The following is a 22148-nucleotide window of genomic DNA, read 5'->3' on the forward strand; positions in this document are numbered from 1 at the left end:
CTGCCCGGACGAGCATCGTAGGCTCAGGAGCTGGGGCGGAGCCTGATGCCACAGCAGCTGGGGCCCTTCTCCCAAACAGCAAGGTCTTGCGTGAAGGGACACACCTGCCCCTACATCTCTGCACAGGGACACAACGTCAAATGCTGAAGCTATCGAAATGTCCGTAAAAGATTGAGTATCGTACCAAAAAAACTTGAAAATTAGGCCATGTGAACAAATTCCTAGAGATACATAACTTTGAAAACGAACTCCAGAAGAGCTGGGAGGCCCGCACTGCCCCGGCCGGGTGAGCACCAGCCACAGTGGAGAAGCCCAAAGTCCAGGGGCCGGACAACGAGGCGTGCATCTCACATGGGGCCCAGCGGGGCCTGGGAAGGAGGGGTGCCGCCCGGCCCCGAAGACATGCCTCCTTCACTCACAGAGTTGGTCACATGGCCCCAAGCTGAAGGGGAAGCACGTGGACAGTCCCTGAGAACAGGCTCTGCTACATCCCAGAACCATAATTCAACTGAATCAAGTCAAAAATCTCCCCACGGAATGTGAACTGGTGCAGCCACTATGGAAAACAGTGGGGAGGTCCCTTACAAAACTAAAGACAGGGCTACCATGTGATCCAGCAATCCCACTCCTGGGCATATATCCGGAGAAAACCGTAATTCGAGAAGATACACGCACCCCAATGTTCACTGCAGCCCTATTTGTAACAGCCGGGACATGGAAGCACCCTAAGTGCCCATCAGCAGAGGAATGGATAGAGAAGATGTGGTGCACGTACACAATGCAATATTACTCAGCCATATAAAGGAACGAAATAATGCCCTTTGCAGCAACATGGATGGACCCAGAGATGGTCATACTAAGCGAAGTAAGTCAGACAGAGACAAATATGATACCACTTATAAGTGGAATTTATAAAATTCAATACAAATGATACAAATGAACTTATTTGCAAAACAGAAACAGACTCACCGACACAGAAAACAAACTCATGGTTACCAAAGGGGAAGGTGGGTGGGGATACATTAGGAGTCTGGGGTTAGCAGACAAACACGGCTGTGTATAAAACAGATAAACACAAGGCCCTGCTGTGTAGCACAGGGAACTCCACTCAGCATCCTGTGATACACCACAATGGAAAAGAATATGAAAAAGAGAGCAGACATGTATGTATAACAGAATCCCTCTGGTGTGTACCAGAGACTAACATGGCATGGTAAATCAACTAAATAAACATTTTTTGAAATCTCCCCACGAAGAGGAGTCCAGGCACAAATGACTCCGTGGGCAAGCCCCACCAAGCGCTCAGGCGAGAAAGTTACAGTCTTACAGAAGTTCTCCTGGGAACAGAGGAGGAACAAGGACGGTGACGATGACAGCACCACAAGGCAAATGTCACCCTGGAGACAGATGCCCACCGTGCTTCTCAGAGCCACTGTCACACTGTGCTGGCCGCGCACGGGGCCCATCTGGGACTGTACTCACAGCAGGTCACTCAGCCCTCAAGACAGCCTGCAGGCAGGCACTGCAAACCAGGACATGGAGGCCCAGAGAATCTAACTGCCCGGGGGGACTTAAGTGGCATACCTGGAACACAAAATCCTACACAAAACATCCACAAACCACATACAACAACACGTACGTAAGGAAAGCCCCCCATCATTAGGTTGTGCGTATGCCGGAAGTTCACTGTAATTTACCATATTAATAGAACAAGGGAGAAACATGATGTGGTCATCTCAATAGTGGCAGAAAAGTGTCTTATAAAATCCATCCATTCATGATGACAAATTCTTAGCAAATTAACAACAGAAGGAGCAAGGCCATCTACCAAAAAACCTACTGCACGTTTAGTGGCGAGATGGTGAAAGCTCCCCCTTGATTTAACACCCAGAACAAGACAAACGCCCACTCTACGACCACGATCATCCAGTCGTACTAGACACGCCCGCTAGCATGGAAAAGCAAAACTCAAAACCAAACCAGAAAGAAGACACAAAGTAAAAACCGAGAGTAAAGGAATGAAATGGAAAGAAGAAAAGCTGTTACTCTCAGGAAACATGACTGTCCTAGAAAGGCTCGCGTAACTACAGGCAAATTATTAAGAGTTTAGCAAGATTGCTGGATATAAAGCTAATATAGAAAAAGTCTATTATAAATATAAGAGAAGCAAACACATTTTAAACACATTTCTTTTAGATATGGCATCACAAAATAAGGAAAATCTAGGAATGAACAACAAAAGACGCATAAGACCTCCATGGAGAAAATTACAGAACTATATACTTAACGCACATTAAAGGAGATCGAATAAATGGACACAGGTACTAGTCATGGCTTGTAAGACCCATATGTCAACTCTTCCCAAACTGACCAATGCAATCTCAAACCAAACCCCAACTTAACCAGCTAATTCTAAAGTTCGTGAAATTCAAAGGGTCAAAAGTAGCCCAAACATCCTGACATGGGGTGGGAGGTCTCCTGCTCCCTAAATCCACGACACGTCATTCTAACACATCACTTGGTGAGTATTACATAAGATATAACGTTTCCAGTCTAAAAATCTAATTTTATGCCCTGTTGGGACACAATTTTCAGAAACGGACTGCCAACAAAAGAGAGCCAGGGCTTGGGCAGGTATTTCTCCTGTGGGATATCAATGCCACACACAGTGCTCTCCACGACAGTCTCAGATCTCACCGTTCCTGCTCATCCACAGTGGCGCACAGCTTACTTCATAGAAGAATCCAACGCGAAGCCCTGTTACAATAAAAAAAGAGCCGCTTCTCAGAACAACGTATTCGTTTATTAAATAAGGGTTGCTTGTTACACAATAAATTATATTTTCTAATTGTCCTACAGAGCTGCTTTCTTGCACGTTAGGCAGAAAGATACAGCATTTTCTTTATCTCAAGATATTTAATGGAAAATGAAGGACCTGTTTGTCTCCGGACACGTGAAGGGCTTGGATGGGCCTGTCTTTCCAGGACGCTCTAGAACGCGCGCCGCAGGCCCTGAGCCAGACACCCGCAGGGCAGAGTGTCCAGGGCGTGGGCGCGGGCAGGAGGCCAGGCCTAGCAGCCACCCGGGCCGGCAGCCCCGGGGAACAGGGCCAGGGTCTTCTTGAGCTCCTTGTAGCTCCAGTGCAGCTGCTCCACCTCCGCCTGGTGCTGTGCCCGCACCTGGCCCAGCTCCTGCAGGAGGCGCTCGTTGGTGCTGACCAGGGACCTGGAGGGCAGGCAGGGGCGGCACTCAGCCCCGGGAGCCGCCGCGCCCCGTGCCCCGTGCCCCGCGCCCACCGCGGGGGCCTGCCGCCTGCCCTGTGCTGCCCGCTGCCTGGCGGGGCCGGTCTCCCCGGTCCCGGACCCAGCGGGCGCCCTGCCGGCGCATGCGCTGACGGGGCAGGGGGGCCCCTCAACACTCTGACACGGACACTCGATCTTCATGGTGAGAACACGACGCTCCAGTTCTAGAAAAGGTCCGAAGAGGGAGACGTTTCTAATTCCCGGTCAAATACACTCCTGACATGGACACAGGACAACTGGAAAGTCCTGATTTTTTAATGCTGTGACCGTTTTTAACTCTGGAGGAGCCTCAGGAGGAAAGTGGGGGGGCACGTTGCCAACCCTGTCTCCAGGCCGGCTCACGCAGTGGGCACTGCGGGACCTTCGTGGCACCACAAGCCACAGGTAGCACAAAGCCACGTCCTCCACAAAGCTGGCCACCCCAGTGACAGATCCCATCTGCTGGGGCCACTGGGACCACCAGGGGCCAGGCGGAGGCTCGGCGCCGACCCACCCGCTGCCCCGGGAGGTGCGGCAGCCCCGCTTGTCCACGTCGAGCCCACAGCGCCCACGTGCCTGTGACCTGCCTGCCCCTCTGTGACTTGTGCTAGGATGGACCCGGGGGGCCTGTGGCCTGCAATCCCCGTAAGGTCACGGCCTGGCTCCGCCTGTGCCAGGGGAGGCGTGGTGACCTCGGCCTGACAGTGAGAAGGGGCCGGGGGAGAAGAGAGGGGGAGGGAGGGGGAGGGGCAAGAGCGCTGCCCACAGGCCTGCCTCCCCGCCACAGCCGGCTTCCTCTCTGCGGCCCCCACCCACTTTCCAGCACACAGGTCTCTTCATACAGACTCAGCCAGGGCGTAAAGGTAGGATCTCCACGTTTCTAAGAGGACAGCCGGGAACACGCCGAGGGGGCACGTGCGAGCCCCACCAGAACCACAGACCTGGACCGCCAGGACGCTGCATCACCTCTCCCCCGCCCCTCAACCCCACCCCCCACCTCCCGGGAGGCCGCAGCAGGAAGGGCCTCGCTCCTCAGGAAGGTGGGGAAGCTCACACGAGCTCCAAGGCAACCCAGGGGCACCGGCCGGCCACCCCGGGCAGGCACCTGTGGCTCTCCTGCAGCATCTGGGTGAGCTCCTGGATCTTGTCGTAGTGCTCCAGATGCTGCTTCAGTTCCACAAGCTCACTGGAGAGCCGCTTCACACTTGTCTGAAGTCCTGATGGGAAAAGAAGTAGCGACATTCAGTGAAATGCACTCCTACGTGCTGAAACTAAAGCGATGCTAGAGTTTAAAGCGCACCTGGGAAACACGGGGAAAAGGTCATCAGGGTGAACAAAGCGGCCCCCTCTCCACCTCCAATCGTCCCACCCAGGGCCCAGCGCTGGCCCCTGCTATGGAGGGTGAAGCCCCAGAGTCCTGGGGGCACCCCTGAGGGGCGCACGAGGCGGGGAGCAGAGACAGGTAGAGGCGGGCCTGGCACCAGCCGGAGATCCTAGGCTGAACCAGCTGCTGGACAGGCGGGCCTTCAGGAACACCCCGGAGGCCAACGTGACTGGGGCGAAGGTCTGAGGGGATGTTTAGGAGCAGTGGGCCTGGGAGGGTCTCGGCCACGGCTGTGCTCCCGCCCTGCGATACTTACTACCCAGCCCTTTAGGAGAAAGTTTCAGAGCCCTGAGAGGTCTGAATGGAGCAGACGGTCAGGCTGAAGCCCCGTGGGGCCTCACATCACCTCCTGTCACCCCAGAGAGGGCTGCACCGCGGCTCGAAATCCCGAGGGTGCTTTTGCAAAACTGACAAAATAGAATCCAAGACAGTGAAGAGAGGGAAACAAAAATGACCTGGGTCTGGAAGGAGCCGTGAGCAAGGAGAAGGATCCCCGGGGAGGGCCCCGTGGCCTCTCAGTGGGTCAGAGAGACAGCCCCGGGTGGGCACGCACGCCTGCCCCGGCAGGGCTGCGGACCGCGACCCCCGCGCCACAGCACTGGGTGAGTCCGAGTCCTGTGAAACAGAGGCTCCCGCCCGTACACGTAACCGCGAGCTCACCCGTGATCTGCAAGCTCAGTGTGGTGGGAGCGTCGGCGCTTTTCACTTCTGTTTTCATGCTGAACAGAAGAGACTTCAAGCTGCTGCTTTCCTCCAGAGACCTGTCCAAGTGCTGCCGCAGGTAACCCTGCAGACACGAGCAACGCGCATCAGACAGACAAGTCACACTCTGTGCGGACTCCGTCGGTGCCAAGCTGGCAGCGGGGCCTACCTGTCTGGATCCAAATGGTCCCAAGCTGCACGCTGTAAGGGGAAGGGGTGCCACCTTCTCATCTGCCCAAACCCCCAAAGCCACGGTCCTCTGCTTTCAGGCGGACAGGCCTGCTATGCCCACGGGGGTGATGCGCCGCCCGGTGACCGTCCAGGCTGGGGCTGCAGCCCTTCCTGGAGGCAGGAGCCATCTGTGTGCAGACACCCAGAGGCTGCCGGTGCCATTTCACCATTTTTCATTTATTCCTCTAAAAGTGAAGCCTTGTGTGGGATCTCTGGCTCGATAAGACAATAAGCACCAGACACCTGTCTCCCAGCAACCCTGTGACTACGTTCACTCCCATTTTACAAACGAGGGGACTGAGCGCAGAGGGTGCTCCGGCCCTGGGAGGTGCACCCCTCAAGTGGGCCGTCCCCACCACACACACGACACGCAGAAGCCGCCACGCAGCACCCCTGAGGCTGGCCTCCCACCTGGGCACCCTCACCAGCAGCTGCCGCATCGTGAGGGCTCCGGGCTGCCTGGAATGAGCACGGAGGCCCCACACCCCGTTAAGCCGTCTGAGGAGACCACCGCCCCGAGTGACAGCCTCACAGCAACTTCAGGAGACCCCGAGACACACGGCTCAGCCACCCCGGGCCCTGACCACAGAGACCACACGGGGTAAGCCTGTGTTGTCTGAGGGGCGACTGGGGATGACGTCATGCAGCAACAGCCTAACACAGAGCGTTCTGCGCCCGCTGCCCATCCTCCTCACCACGGGGCAGGAGCCAGGAAGCTCTACACAGGAAAGGGAACCATCATCAAAACGAAAAGGGAACCATCATCAAAACGAAAAGGCATCCTATGGACTGGGAGAAAATGTTTGCAAGCCATCTGTATGATAAGGGGTTAACATCCAAAATATATACAGAACTCTTACAACTCAAAAGCAAAAGAACCAATCTATTTAAAAATGGGCAGAGGACCCGAACATTTTTCCAAAGAAGACATACAAATGGCCAACAGGCACATGAGAAGACGCTCAGCATCACGAATCATCAGGGAAACGCAGATCAAACCCACAGTGAGGTATCACCTCCCCATCGGAACGGCTGTCATCAAAAAGGCAAGCGATAACAAGTGTTGACAAGGGTGTGGGGAGAAGGGGAGAAGGGAGGCCTCGTGCACTGCTGGTGAGAATGTGAACAGGTGCAGCCACTGCGGACAAGAGTATGGAGGTTCCTCAAAAAATTAAAAACAGAGCTACTAGACCCAGCAATTTACCCGAAGAAAATAAAAAACACTAATTTGAAAAGCTGTGTGTGCCCCCATGCTCACAGCGGCATTATTTACAGTACCCAGGACATGGGGCAGCCTACGTGCCATCAACAGATGAAGGGATAAAGAAGACATGGTGCAGACACACAGTGGAAAAGACAAATGCCACGTGATCTCATGCACATGTGGAATCTAAAGAAACAAACAAAAAAAGTGAAGGTCACAGGCACAGAGAACTTAATGGCTGCCAGAGGCAGAGGTTGGGGTGGGAGAAACAGGGGAACCATTTTTGTTTAGTTTAAATTAATTGAATTAAAAAAAAAAGAAAAAAACTACTGCAAATAAAAGGCAGAGGTTGTTAAGCAGATAAGAAAAAAAAAACGCAAGACCCAAGTGTATGCTGCCTAAAAGGAATCCACTTTAAAATAAGCACAGCAAAAAATTAAGAAGACAGAAAAAGACACCCTACAGCAACACTAATCAAAGAGAGCTGGGGTGGCTATGTCAACATCAAACAAAGCAGAATAAGAAAGTGAAAGAGGTACCAAGGGGAAAAGCTCGAGAGGAAGGAGCGCACACGCAGGACACTAACAGGAGTTAAGCGGCAGGCCAGGGGTCAGGTGAGCGCAGCGCGCGGAGGCCAGGAGGTGCGCCAACACGGGACAGCAACGGCGGGAGGACCATCCTCCGGAGATGCCGGTAGAGCTGAGCACACAGCTGTCACCTCGGCAGCCCCCCAAGGGACCAGGGCACAGGCGTGGGCCAGGCACACAGCACAGCGACCAGATTCACAGCCAGCAGCCTAACTCCACGGCCCGCACACCCAACCCTGACGACAAACGAGCTTGACCAAAAACAACACTATAGGAATCAAATTTACTTTGTTTTGCTATAAAATATAAATAAAAATAAAATAAAAGGAGAACACTCTAAACAGCTTCCATGTGATTAAACTGAACCGCAACGATCAGTGAGGTAAAAACCTCAACGCTGAAGGCACGGCGGTCCTTAAGTGGAAATTACACACGCTGAAGGTGTCCCTCTGCCAGTGTGGCATGCACGCGCACGGTGAAGTGGTGACCACAGCCAAGCTGGCCCACGTGCACCTTCCCCTCACACAGGGGCCGCTTTTTGGTGATGAGAGCACCTGAAGTCTGTTCTCTTAGCAGATCTCCAGATCCAATGTGTCTTATTAACTGTGACCGTCAGGCACACTCTAGGGCCCCAGACTCAGGCCCCACAGAACTGTCACTCTGTGCCCTGAACCACGCCTCCCACTCCCTGCACCTCCCCACCACTGGTGACCACCCACTCTCCTCTCTGCTTCTACAAACTCAACTCGTAGATTCCATATATGAGATCATAGTTTTTTTCTTTCTCTCTCTGACTTATTCCTCTCAGCATAACTCCCTCAAGGTCCATCCATGTTGTTGCAAATGACAGGATTTCCTTCTTTAAAAAAAAAAAATTTATTTATTTATTTATTTGGCTGCACCGGGTCTTTGCTGCAGCATGCGGGATCTCTCTGTTGCCACCCGTGGGATCTTTTAGCTGCAGCACTTGGGATCTAGTTGCCTGACCAGGGATCAAACCCAGGCCCCCTGCATTAGGAGCTTGGAGTTTCAGCCACTGGACCACCAGGGAAGTCCAGGATTTCCTTCTTTTTAAAGCTGAATAATGTCCTACTGTATACACGCACTACACCTTCTTTACCCGTTCATCCACTGAAGGACACTCAGGCTGTTTCCACATCTTGGTTACAGTGGATGCTGCTGCAGGGAACATGGCAGTGCACGTGTCTCTTGGAGATCCTGATTTCACTTCCTTTGGGTAAACACGCAGAAGCGGGCCTGCTGGGTCCTATGGTGGTTCTCCGGCAGATTTCTTGAGGCGCCTCCATACTGTTCTCCATGGCGGCTGCGCCAACTTACACTCCCACCAACGGTGCACAAGGGCTCCCTCTCCGCACCCCCCCCTTGTTCTCTCTCGTCTTTTTGACGACAGCCATCCTGCAGGTGTGAACCCGCAGCGCCCTCTGGTTTTCATGTGCCTTTCCGTCATGATTAGTAACAGAGCATCCTTTCCACATGCCTGTTGGCCATCTGTATGTCTTCTTTTAGGTCCTCTGCCCATTTTTGAGTTGGGTTTCTTTTTTTTCTGTTGAGTTGTATGAGTTCTTCCTATATTCTAGATGGTTTGCAAATATTTTCTCTCAATACATAAGCTACCTTTTCATTTTGGTGATGTTTCCTTTGCTCTGCAGAAGCTTTTAGTTTGATGTAGTCCCACTAGTTTATCTTCGCTTTTGTTGCCTGTGCTCTTGGTGTTACATCCAAAAAATCACTGCCAAGGCCACGTCAAGGAGCTTTTCCCCTACGTTTTCTCCTACGAGTTTGTTTTTTTCGGCCGAACCATGCAGCGTGCAGGATCTTAGTCCCCCAACCAGGGATCAAACCCACGACCCCTGAAGTGGCAGCATGAAGTCCTAACGACTGGACCACCAGAGAAGTCCTTTCTAGTTTTATAGTTTCAAGTCTTATATTTAAATCTTTAATCCATTCTGAGTTGAATTTTGTGTGTGCTGTAAGATAAGGGTCTAAGTTCATTCTTTTGCATAAGAACATCCAGTTTTCCCAACACCATTTACTGAAGAGATTATCCTTTCAGCATGGTGTATTCTTGGTGCCCTTGTCAAAAATCAGTTGGCCATATATGCGTGGCTTTATTTTTGGACTCTCTATCCTGTTCCAGTAATCTAAGTCTGTTTTTATGCCAGCACCATACTATTTTGATTACTATAGCTTTGTAATTTGATTTCAAATCAGGAAGGGTGATGTCTGAAACTCTGTTCTTTCTCAAGATTGCTTGGGCGATTTGGGGTCTTTTGTAGAACTAGAAAAAGAACAATATAAATTATAAGAAAAATAATTATACAAATTTTAGAATTGTTTTTTCTATTTCTGTGAAAAATGCCACTGGAATTTTTATAGGGATTACACTGAGACCATAGATGTCTTTGGGCAGTACGGACATTTTAACAGTAATAACCTTCCACCCATGACCATGGGATATCCTTCCATTCATTTGTCTCCTTCAACTTCATCGTTTGTATTCTAGGTGTTAAGATCTTTAACCTTCTTGGTTAAATTTATTCCTAAGTGTTTATATTCTTTTTGGTGCTATAAATGGAATTGTTTCGGAATAATCACTGTGTAAAGAAATAAGAATGATTTTTGTTATGCTGACTTTGTATCCTGCAATTTCACTTAATTTATCTGTTCTAATTTTCTTCTGTGGAGTCTTCAATGTTTTCTATGTAAAAGATCACATCACCTACAAATGGAGGTAACTTTACTTCTTCCTTTCCAATCTGGATGCCTCTTCCTTTTCTTACCTGCTTGCTCTTGCTAGTAGACTTGACCCCTGAACAACGGGGGGTGGAGGGGCTAGGGGCACCAACTCTCCTTGCAGCTGAACATCTGCACATAATTTACAGCCAGCCCTCTGTATCTGCAGTTCCGTACCCGTGGATTCACCCAACTTCCGACTATGCAGTACTACAGTATTTACTATTAAAAAAAAAATCTGTGTATAAATGAGGCCATGTAGTTCAAACCCACGTTGTTCAAGGGTCAACTGTACTTCCAGCAGAGGAGAAGCTGCAGAGTGGACATCCTTGTCTCATACCGGATCTCAGAGGAAACGCAGTTTTCCCCCACTGACCATGAGGTTCGCTGAGGGCTTCTCATAAATGGCCTTTATTGTGTTGAGAGAATGTTTTTACACCTATTTTGTCAAGTTTTTTTTTTATCATGAATGGATGTTGAACTTCGTCAGATGCTTTATCTGTATCAATTGGGATGACTGTCTTTCTTTCCACGTGTTAATGTGGTGTATTAATTTGTGTATGTAAACCAACCTTGCCTTCCAGGGGACAATCCCCCTTGATGTGTTGTTGAATTTGGTACTCTAGCCTTCTGTTGAGGATTTTTACATCTATGTGCGTCAGATAGTGGCCTGTAGTTTTCTTTTCTTATGGTGTCTTTGGCTTTGGCATCAGGATATCAGGGTAATGCTGGCTTTACAAAATTAGTTTTAAATTACTTCCTCTACTTCTATTTTTTGGGAAAAGCTTAAGAAGGCTGTGTATTAATTCTTTGAATATTTGGTAGAATTTAGCCATGAAGCCATCTGGTCCTAGGCTTTATTAAGAGGTTGGTTACTGTTCCATCTCCTTATTTGTTATTGGTCTGTTAGGCTTTATTTCTTCTTTCTTTCTTTCTTTCTTTAATTGGCTCTGTTGGGTCTTCGTTGCTGCACAAGGGCTTTCTCTACTTGTGGCGAGCAGGGGCTACTCTTCATTGTGGTGTGCAGGCTTCTCATTGCTGTGGCTTCTCTTGTTGTAGAGCACGGGCTCTAGGTGCATGGGCTTCAGTAGTTGCGGCACACGGGCTCAACAGTTGTGGCTCACGGGCTCTAGAGCGCAGGCTCATTTGTTGTGGTGCACCGGCTTAGTTGCTCTGCGGCATGTGGTATCTTCCTGGGGCAGGGATAGAACCTATGTCCCCTGCATTGGCAGGTGGATTCTTACCCACTGCACCACCTAGGAAGTCCCAGGCTTTATTTCTTCTCGATACAGTCTTGTAGGTTGTATGTTTCTAGGAATTTACCTATTTCTTCCAGGTTCTGTTCTCCAATATGCTTGTACAGAACCATCCTTTGACCCTTTTTATTTCTGAGGCATCCACTGGAATGCCTCCTCTTTCATTTCTGATTTTGGGTCTTCTCTCTTTCTTAGCCTAGCAAAGAGTTTATTGATTTTGAATATTTTCAAAACCCAATTCAGTTTTGTTAATGTTTTTCTGTTGTTTTTCTACTCTCTATTTCTGCTCTGATCTTTATTATTTCCTTCCTTCTGCTTACTTTGGGTTTAGCTTGTTCTTTTCTCTAGTTCCTCAAGTTGTAAAGTGAGGTTGTTGATTGGAGATTTTGAGATCCTTCTTCCTCTTCAGCGTAGGCATTTACAGGCGATGCCCTCACAGTGAGGTTACAAAGGACGAGGGCAGCGGGAGGAAGCAGCTCTACTGCCGGGTCCACACTGTGCTGGTTCTGGCTGCCCTTCGGTGCCACCTGGTGGTGGAGTTCCCGCAGGTCCCACAGGACACCTTGGTCAGACAGCTGGCTGGTGCCGACAGAACAACAGCAGGGACACCAGGTCACCCAGGTCACTGGGACCCCCTCACCAGGGGTTTGGGAGCCTGGGCCAGGGAACACTGGGGCCAGACACTCCACCTCCAGCCCAGCCTCACGTGCTCTCCTCTCTCCCACTCAGCCTCTCTCAGAACAGGACACAGCCGAGGAGGGGCACAGCTGGGACAGGAGGCAATGCTGCCACCTGCAAGCACTGTCATGAGGGGTCCTGGAGCAACAGGGTCAGGCTGCGCTGAGGGGTGGATGGAGGCCGCGGGGGTGAGGAAAGCCTGGTGGGGGAGGTGGTTTGTGTCCTGCAAGCGCAGGAGGGGGTCCCAGTGCTGTGCCTGACAGCCATGAGGGGAAGCAGAGTTGAGAAGCTACCCTCATTTTGTGACATCAAAACTATGTTTCTGCTCCATCTGTGAACAACTCACCATCTCCTTTCGCGTGTCGCTGAGTTCCGACACCACCTCACTGATCTTCACACCGTACTGCTGCTGTAGCTCAGCAAGGCGACTGTGCAAAGACTTATTTTCCAGAGTCAGGGAGCTAATTTCTTCATTCACAATTGTTGAACTATCCTGAGTGGCCGTAAACTCGTGGACAGATGACAAAATGTGTCTTGCCTGAGCTAGAAGTAAGAACCAAACATTACTAAAGCATCTACACCGAAAGGATGAGCATAAACGAAACATGGTCAATGCGCTTTGAATCCCATGGGCTATGTGGCTCAAAAACACTGACAGGCGTGGAGATGGGAAAAGGGACATGTACATCATGGAAATGACCTCGTTAGGCCTCTTCCCCTCCAGCCGTGGGTGGGGACCAAGAGGCACAGACGGAGCGACAGTTCTGAAGATCCAGACAAAGGGCCCTCGGGGGAAAGGCCCCCATCACGATGCCTGAACGCTCTCTCCATGGCACCAACTGCTCTCGCTCCAGGCCTGGCCCTGCCCTGCAAACAGCCCGGCAGCTCCCCGACTGGGAGGCAGACAGCCCTGCTGCCCTGAGAGGGCTGTGGGCTCAGGATCCAAGGGTGCCAGCTTCTCCGGGCATTCTGATTCCAGAAGGAGAAGCTGAGGGGCCAAGGCACGGAGTGGAGGGCTCAGGAATCTCTGGTGCAGCTAAGCTGGGAGGTCCAGGCAGAGCCCAGGGACTGCTGGGAAGGAGAGAGCTGGCACGTGTTCTCCTGCAATCAGGCAGCGGGGAAAGGGAAGGTGGCCCTGGGGGTGCAGCACCTCCCCATCTCACACCCCGACTCTGGATGCGGGGTCCCCTGTGTGCCCCTGTTCCCAGGCACCAGGCAGAAGAAAGCCCAAGTCCTCTCTGAGGAGGGGCCATCCTCCTGGGCCTCAAGTCGTTTCCAGCGAAAGCTCAGCAAACCCAGGGCCCTGCACTCGGCCAAATGCTCAGAGAATTCAGAGGAGACAGCAGCAGCAGCAGCATTTTAATCTCTCCAAATCCGCACGTGACAAGAGAGCAAGCAGAAGCAAACAGCCACGAAGAGCAGCGCCAACGCCACTGTCTGACGACGCACCTCCAGGAAGCCTGGAGCGCCAGCAGGCGGAGACGCCGGCCACAGGCCGCGTCAAATCCTCCTCGTCTGGCACCTCCCAAGAGCCCAGACGCCGTGGGTAGGACCATCAGGACAATCCCCGCAGCGCAGCGGGGCAGTGACACCGGTGAGGGCGCCCAGCGAGGCACGGGGACCAGAGCCAGCAGCGGGGCGCAGGCACCTGCCCGCAGACCCTGGGCCAACTCACCGAGGAACACCTGGCTGCTGTGCAGGGAGCCGCGGCCACGCCAGTGCCTGTCCACCAGGGCGAGCAGCGCCTCCAGCAGCAGCGCCTCCAGGGCGGCCTTCGTCCCAGGCGGTGCGGCCAAGTGCAGTTTGGGACACACCTGCAGGAAAACAAACCCTAACCTTGGCTTTTTCCATGCCTGGAAGCAGCGGGTATGACGCGGCACTAGGCGCGCACGTCGCACTGATGCCTCGTCCCAACACCTGCACGCTCGGTGGGCGGTTCACACGTCACAGACCTGCAGGGGTGGCACGTGGGGTTCACCTCCCCACCCCCCGCAAGCGTGTCCACATCTGTGGGGAGGGGACGACATCTCACGACGGGAGGAACGGCTGGACTGTCACCCGAATGTAACGGTCAGGAAAGCGGTCAGTGCCGTGATCCTGGGAGGGAGCCTCGTCTGCCTGAACGGTCACTGGAGCCCAGAAGGCCCTAAGCTTAATGCAGCCCGCACGGACCCAGAGGGAGGGCGGGCTGGGAAGGTGCGGGCACAGGCTGCCGGACAGAACCACCGCGGGCCCACGGTGTCCTCGGCATTCACATCACCACTCTTGCTTCCTCCCTTCAGGAATTATTTTACCAATTTTAAGGGACTACCGCAGAAAGGGGGACGGCTCCTGCTCTCCTGCCCAGTTTCTGAGTGTCTAGGGAACACTTCCCAGGAGTTGGGGATTTAGGGAGTAAACGCCAGCAGTGCCAGCGCCGGGGACGAGGCCCCACCCTTCACGCCTGTGGCTCCCCAGCGTTACACAAATAAAGGGCTTTTCTCCTCAAGAACACCTGCAACACCCAGCAAGATCCTGAAGGGAGTGTGGGAGCAACCTGGGCCAGCGGAGCCGGGACGGCCCCTCACTTCCGCCATCAGCGCCAGGAGCACCGGGAAACACGGGCCAGCGGAGGGGACACGGCTCTGCCCGAGGTCACACCAGGGGTGGGGCAGCCGTCTCCTGGGACGGCTCAGCGTGGAAACACGGAGGCCACTGCGGGCCCCCGACAGCTGAGGCCGAGAGCACCCCGTGAGCATCAGCACAGACACCTCCATTGGAAGCTGCACCTGGACACGCGGCCTCAGGCGCGGGGGACAGAGCCGAGATGCCCAGTGCGGCCAGACGTCTGCCTTCCACCAGAGGAGCGTGGGGTCACGCCCTCTCCAAGAGGACGATCACCGCGGGGTCACTGTGCTGAGAGAAGGGGGTGCTGCCTCCCACAAAGTCCCAAGCCCACAGCGAGTGCCAGCCTGTCGGGCGAGGCTCCGCTAGGGTGACGTCCACCTGGGGACAGGAAAGGCCCAAGCACATTCCCAACTCAAGCAAATCCCCATTTTCCTTCCTTCCTCAACCCAGTGAGACACTGAAAATGCAAACAGACGAGGCCAGACCAGCCGTGAGGGCGGAACTCGGCCCCATGGCCTACGGCGCCACCCCGGAACCCTAGCACCACCTACGGTAACCCCAGCATCCCCGGTTCTATTCATTTACCGCTCAGGACCAATCACAGAAGCCAGCGCTCCCCCCAGGCACCTCGTGGGACGCCCCCTCCTAGCCCCTCAGCCTCCCCGGGCCGGGGCTCCCGTCTGGGCGCCTGCGCCCCCTCTCAGCCGCGGTGCCCTCGCCCCTCTGTCCGCCTGGGAGTGATGTGATGGGGCCAACCCCCTACCCCGCAAGCTCGGAGGGCACGGCTGCCCCCTGTCCACGGGGTGGTCTTTGCTGTGTCCCAAACTTTGAGAAGGTCTCACTCTCCAACGGGGCCAGTGACAAGGGCGACGGCTCAGCGTCCACGACGCTCTGGGTGAGCATGGGAGAGAACTCCCACCCCCGAACCAGCACGTGTCCTTTGGAGACCCACAGAGTGCACGCCCAGGACTCCCGCTCACGACAGTGCCCTTGAGGGCTGCAGCCGGCGCAGTGAGGAGGCCGCGTAAGCCAGCAGCCCCTCTGGGACGGCACCTCTGAGAACTCCCGGGGCCTGACCGGCCAGGGGAAAGGCAGAAGACTTGAAAATGTGATTTAAAGCTTACAATTCCTTCTTTCAAGACGGATTCTTGCAACTCCCCTTTGTAATCTTGATTGTAAGATAAGGGCTGAGTCAAGAAATTTTAACCTCTGATGACTACTGCGACCCCCCGGGGGACGATCTACCCTTAATCCTCGGGCTGAAGTCACGGTTTTCAGTGCTCAGTCCAGCGCTGTTGTGAATCCCTATTGCCAGAGGCAACTGGGGGGGGCGATGACAACCCCTCCACTTTCAGGGCGTAGAAGACTCCAGCTCCACTGTGGGTCTCTCACCCGCTCCTGCTGTCTGAGCCAGAAGCTACTGTGCTTTCTCTCCCTGATCAACTGTTGCTCTGCTGCTTAAACCTGAGCAGCGGCCTGTTATGGATCCCAGGAGAAATTCTTTTCTTCTGGAGATCACGAATCCGCCCCCCTAGACGGACTTCACAGCAACACGTCCGCCTCAAGGCCCTTCGCACCACGGGGGAGGCTTGGAGCCCAGAAGGGTGCTTCTAACAAAACAGGTGACAACACCGTGGAGACGTTCGTCTTAGACCTGTTTTCACCTTGGGGTCGCGGTTAGCACTGAGGATGCCAGCTGTGGCCTGACAGAGGGCGGCGGTCCCTCGACCTCCACGCCTGGCTCACCTCGCTCGCGCTGGGCGGCCTCTGCTGCGTGGGTTCCAAGGCCGCTGAGTGGGAACAGGTCCCCTCACTCCAGCCCTCCGAACCGTCCCTCCTGCTCACACTCTCCTCCAGGCAGCTCAGACACTCCTGGTCTGCAGGCGTCTGGAACCGCCCGCCAGGCATCCTTCGCTTCCTGTGCTTCTCGGGAGCAGGCAAGGGATTTAACAGCTTTTGTGTCGACAAACTTGACTTCTGAGAAGAAGGGGCTGAGTCCTCAATGCCTGTGGAGTCTGGAACAGAGAAGGGGGCACCCTCATCACCAGGCTCCCTGGGTTCAGGGACCAGCACTGCAACTTAAACAGCTGTGTTCACATGCGTGTACGCGTGTGCACGTGTACAGACGCACACACACACACAGATACGGAAAATCCACCCCAAAGTGACAAAACTGAAGTAGTAACTTTAACAAATGAATCGACCAAGCACTGTATGTCTTCTCACCAAATGACACATAACAAGAGTGAGTCAAGTGGGCAATCACCTAACGTGGAAATCACAGTGGCTTCAACAGCCTGTTCCTACGGGAGCTCAGCCTGAGCCCTGGGCCCTCCTGCACGCGGACTCCACAGGCTCCCAGGCTCAGATCTGCCCCGCAAGGCCGCCCTCCGGCCAGGCCTCCCCTCAGGGCCCCGTGAGCAGAGCCACAGCCAGGGTGTACCCAGCAGACCTGGGCCGCAAGTGCGCATGACGTGAGTGGACGACACCATCGCCATCTGGCTGCCTGGGTCAGAGACCACCTGGACAGCCCACCCCTCCAGCTCCGCGTCCAGCACCAAACCTCCCAAGTCCACCCGACCAGTGCCAACAGGCCACCTCTGCCCCTGGCGGGACTGGTTAGCCGTATCCACTCCGATGGACACACCGCCCGCCCTCCACAACCCAAATGCACACAGGTCACTCTGTGCCGCCCCCACCCTTGGGACCTGGCCCCCAACCATGCGACACCGTGCCATCTCACCTTGACCTGCGACCTGTGCTCTTCCTTCCCCACCTCCATCCCAGGGCCTCTGCACAAGCCCACCCCCAACAACACACAGCTGAGTCTGGCCACCAGGAGCCAGCAGAGCAGGCCACCCTGGGACTGGGGGTCGCCTCACAGAAGTACAGCCTGCGTGCCTCCAAACCCTCCAGAACCCAGACGGGAAGATCCAGAAACTTCTGGGTCACAGGCGTCTGAGACACGACGCTAAGACACGCCATGTGCGCCGGACAGGACCCTGGACCAGAACACACACACACACGCATCCCCAGGCACACATGCACGTGTAAATCCGGTGTAGAGACACACGTGTGAGGTCTCAGGACACGGAGTAAACGTGGCTGGTGCAGGAGGCCTCGATGCCACGGCCTGCTCTGCAGCAGCCACAGGGCGCTGGACCCACTCTGCCTTCAAAGTCCCCGCACGCTGGCCGGGACAAGCCTCAGGAAGCAGCTAGTTTCCCTCACACTGGGAGGTTTCTGATGCTTTTTCCACATTCGTGCTAACAACACTCTCGATTAACTTCTTAATTTCCCTTGTCTTCATTTTTTAAGTTGTAGCTACTGTCATAACCTGGGCCCATGTATGTGTTCAGAAGAAAATGTGCATGAGGGAGAGCGTGTACTCACAGACCAGGAACCTAAGCCACGGATGTTTTATAAACGTCAAGTTCCATTTATAAAGGAAATTCTTTCCTAAGACATCTCAGAGAGTTACACACACACACACACACACACACACACACACTCTCTCTCTCTCTCTCTCTCTCTCAAGAGAAGAGGAGCAGCGGCAAACAGCGGGCTGGGGTCACCTGGGCGAGGGGCGACGTGCTGCGGAGGCAGCGCGCCGCAGCACTGGGCCTGCAGCCTCGGCTCCGCACAGCCCCCCCGGGAGCTGCTCCTCCGCCTCTCAGGGCCCTTCCTCTGGGAGTCCCCACACTGGTGCTGCGCTGGCTGAGGACTCGACAGGTGCCGCGACTCTGCTGTGTTAAAAAAAAACACGTTAGACGTTTTACTGCAGGTTTGCAACAGCGCACCGTATCTGTCAAGTATGCCCCTTCTGTGGGGTGCACGGGGAAAGAAGGCTGAGCGGATAACGCAGCAGCAGCCCAGCCTGGCGGGAACCTGCCACGGTCACTGCCCACAGCGCCCTGGGGGAGGGTGACCCAGCCCCACGCAGGAGAAACTGTTCAGCTGAGGAATTAACACGTGTGCCAAGGGCATGAGATGAGGAAAAAGACAGTCTTGTCAACAAATGGCACCGAGACGACGGCACACACGTGTGGGACGGACAGACAACCCGACTCGCTGTCTCACACCACACCCGGGAACGCACTCGGAAGAGAGGCTCTCGGACCTAAACAGCGACCCCCAGGACGCGGACAGGCCCGTGGGAGGAAGCTCCGCGCACGAGCACGGGGCAGCACACCGGAGAGCACGAGGGGCCGTGCTGGCGCGGACCTGCCTGCGACGAGGCTGCTCTCGGCAGCGCTGCTTAGAGGACCAAAGGCAAGCCGCAGGTGGGCAGGGACGTGCAGCACGCGGCCCTGAGCGACGGCCTGTGCTCAGGCACCATGAAGAGGTCTCATGCCTCAACACCGAGCAAAGAAGAGGGGAGGGGAACAGACGGGAGCGGAGAAGTCACAGAAGATGTGAGGCGCGTGAGGAGGGGTCGTGACTTGTCTTCAGGAGACGCTGATTAAAACCCTCACGAGATACCACCACACACCCAGGATGGAAGCCAGCGACAGAGAGACGGACAGCCCCAGGAGCTGGCGGGGATGCCGAGGCAAAGGTGCTCCCGCGGCGGGGAAGCCCCGGCCCACTGCGTCTTCATGAAAAGCTCCTGGGGACCCACGAGAGAAGCAGCAGCAATGGAGCTGAACCTCCCACACGAGTCCCGGCGGAAGAGCCCCAGCAGAGGGCGTGAAGGAGTTCACGTGCACGTCCTCCCCAAGTCTCCTGTCCTCGCCAAGGTGCAGCCCGAGTCCCTGCCGGGGGACTCAGTCCCTCCAGCCCAGGAAACCTCCTCCTCGTCTGCTTAGACATCTCACGTCTTCCCTATCCCCGTAACTGATCTGAGGAGGGACGTGAAGTAAACAGCCCTGCAGCGTGGCTGTGATTCCATGATCCAAATTACCAATACTTACAAGTGCACAAGACTTCATGAAGATTTTACATTTAAAGGTAAGTTCTCTAAAGAAGGCCACCGCGGATCCTGAAGCCAGCAGACGTCAGCCTCCCGGGCAGGCTGCAGGCGTCGGCCCTCTCCAGGGAGGAGCAGCCTACCTCGGGAGCTCTGGAAGCTGGCCTCTTGCTCCTTCTGGCTGGAACTCGTGCTCCCAGGAGGGTTGTTCAAGTCCCACTCACACTCGGCAATGAGGTTCAGGACCGCCTCGTCATCCGCGTCCATGACCAAGCACTTCTTGGTCGAGGGGTCAGTGCACTTGGCTCTGGAGTGGCATGGTCTGCAAAGGAAAGCAAACCCAGCGCTGGTGCTGCAGCCTGCCAAGCACTGCAGCCCACACACCCCGGAGGGAGACGATGGCACGGCCGGCAGAGCCACCAGGTCTCCGAGGAGGAGGAGCGGTGCCTCTGCCGCAGTGAAGCCAGAGCAGACTCAGCCAGGACAGCTGGTCACCACACCAGGATCTGTTCAAGGATGGAAGTTCCAAGAAGCTCCCCTGTGCTAGCACCTCTTAGCACATGCACAGGGCCATATGTGTGATCAAGAAATTTCAAGGAGGGCCTTCCCTGGGGGTCCAGCAGTTAAGACTCTGCGCTTCCAGTGCAGGGGCTGGGGGTTTGATCCCTAGTCGGGGAATTAAGAGCCCACATGCTGCACAGTGCAGCCAAAAAAAACAAAACACACACACAAAAAGAAAGTTCAAGCATGTTGTGTTCCAAATTTCTATTTTCACATTAAGTGAAAATATTTCCCTACGAACTGAAACCTGAGGTTTGAGAATAAGACATCCCTCCACACAAAGGTGAATACTCACAGGGGACCTCATTTCCAGCAAAGGCAGCTTAAAAAAATAACTCTTAAAAATAGAACTCAATCACATACTGTGAATATTGATTTTATGACAACCTGATCACACTTTGACAGGTATTTTCTCCTACTGAAAGTCTTCCAGGTCCCTGCAGACAGCGGGGGATGTGGTTCTCCTTTGGGGTCTGCCCACAGAAACCTGACAGGGACACATGCAGCCTTCTGGGTCTCCACCGTCACCTCTGGATAATAAGGACATTGCACCAGATCATCTAAACTGTGACAACTTCGTCTTGAGATAATCAAGGACAGGTAAGCTGCAAAACCTTGCTGAGAGGAATCAGAGGCGCACAGATAAATGGAGACACACCCCACGTACATTAACTGGAAGACTTAACACTGTTAAAATGTCAATACTACCCAAAGCGATCTACAGAATCAGTGCAATCCTAGCAAAATCCCAATGATGTTTTTTGCAGAAATAGAAAAGCCCATCCTAAAATGCATCTGGAATCTCAAGGGACTCCAAATAGCCAAAACAACACTGAAAAAGAGCCAGTATTAGAACCAGACTCAGATACGGCAGAAATACTGGATGAAATCAGACACTGATTTAAAACAACTATGAGTAATAATGTTAAAAGAGCTAATGGAAAAAAGAGACAACATGAAAGAATGGATGGGAAATGTAAGCAGAGAGATGGAAATTCTAAGAAACAAACAGAAATGTTAGAGTCAAAAACACTGCAACAGAACGGTGCGCAAGAAGGAGTATATGACCCTCACACATTACGAGCAAGGGAAACACCACTGACTGACTTCTGCCCCTCAGAACCAACCACACACACGAAGCCCATATGCTTTCAGAGCACATTTAAACTCTCCCCACCCTGACAATCTAAAGTCAGACATAAAGATGCAGATGGCAGGAGCTGGAGGCAGTGAGAAACCACCGGCCCCCACAGCCCAGCCAGAGCAGAGCCCTGACGGTGAACACGGGATGGAGCAGAGCCTGAGAACTCACCCCGCCAGGGTGGGGAAGAGGCGGCTGTCAGATCTGCTGAGAGTGCTCACACCCAGAGAGAGCGAAGCGTCTGCATTGTTGAGAAATCAGAAAGTAACTCAAACAGCATCCGGAAGCAGAAACAATTACAGAGGGAAAGCAGCTGCCTCCGAGGAGCGGCCAGGAGTCGGGAGAAGGCACGGCTGCTTCTCAACGCAGGCCTTTCGTGCTCCGTATTTTACATCCATCACTTTCATACGCATTTCAAATATTAAGAAAATACCACACAGAAAATGTGGACGACAGGAAGAGACTGTCCCACTGCCTCCCTGATCCCCAGCAGTCTCCGGTGTTCCCCTCCCCACACCACCCTCCCCGCCCTGATCCCCTGCGTGTCTGTCCTCTAAGTGGCACTCAGCACGCAAAGAAGCTCACATCCGTAGTGAATACAGAAGCTTGTACCTTTCTATCAACACTACACACTCCTCTCAATCTTCAAACACCACTTCCGTTCATACCTCTCAACTCTGAAAACAGCTGGGAAGCTCTGCTTTGAATCCAGGGCTTCCTCCGAAGCAAAATGCAGCCGGGATGCCTTCCGCTCACTCTCTCTCACGGGGCGGTCATCTAGGGAGAAGATGCCACAGAGAAACGAGCAGACCACGAGGCAGGTGCCAGGCCCCACGACCAAACCCCGCAGCGT

At 53.9% G+C, this 22148-nt stretch overlaps 1 protein-coding gene across 7 annotated transcripts in view; it reads right to left on the bottom strand.

Annotated features, from left to right (window-relative positions):
• Nucleotides 1-2820: 2820 nt before the first annotated feature.
• CEP72 (centrosomal protein 72) overlaps nt 2821-22148 on the bottom strand; it is a 30674-nt gene continuing 11346 nt past the window's right edge. For 4 of the 7 annotated variants that reach the window (XM_057710050.1, XM_057710052.1, XM_057710047.1 and 1 more), the window contains 9 exons: nt 21964-22072; nt 19737-19915; nt 18260-18430; nt 16431-16699; nt 13753-13891; nt 12424-12620; nt 5326-5452; nt 4387-4498; nt 2821-3225 (listed from right to left, as the gene is read on the bottom strand). In XM_057710050.1, the coding sequence (XP_057566033.1) occupies nt 3072-3225; nt 4387-4498; nt 5326-5452; nt 12424-12620; nt 13753-13891; nt 16431-16699; nt 18260-18430; nt 19737-19915; nt 21964-22072 (1457 nt within the window). In that variant the 3' untranslated portion in view covers nt 2821-3071. Of the gene's footprint in view, nt 3226-4386; nt 4499-5325; nt 5453-7620; nt 9689-12423; nt 12621-13752; nt 13892-16430; nt 16700-18259; nt 18431-19736; nt 19916-21963; nt 22073-22148 lie in introns of those variants that run through there. The other 3 variants (XM_057710051.1, XM_057710049.1, XM_057710054.1) reach the window with 2 other exon arrangements.

This window comes from Hippopotamus amphibius, chromosome 15, assembly GCF_030028045.1.
Source record: "Hippopotamus amphibius kiboko isolate mHipAmp2 chromosome 15, mHipAmp2.hap2, whole genome shotgun sequence".
NCBI classification, from domain to species: Eukaryota; Metazoa; Chordata; class Mammalia; order Artiodactyla; family Hippopotamidae; genus Hippopotamus; species Hippopotamus amphibius.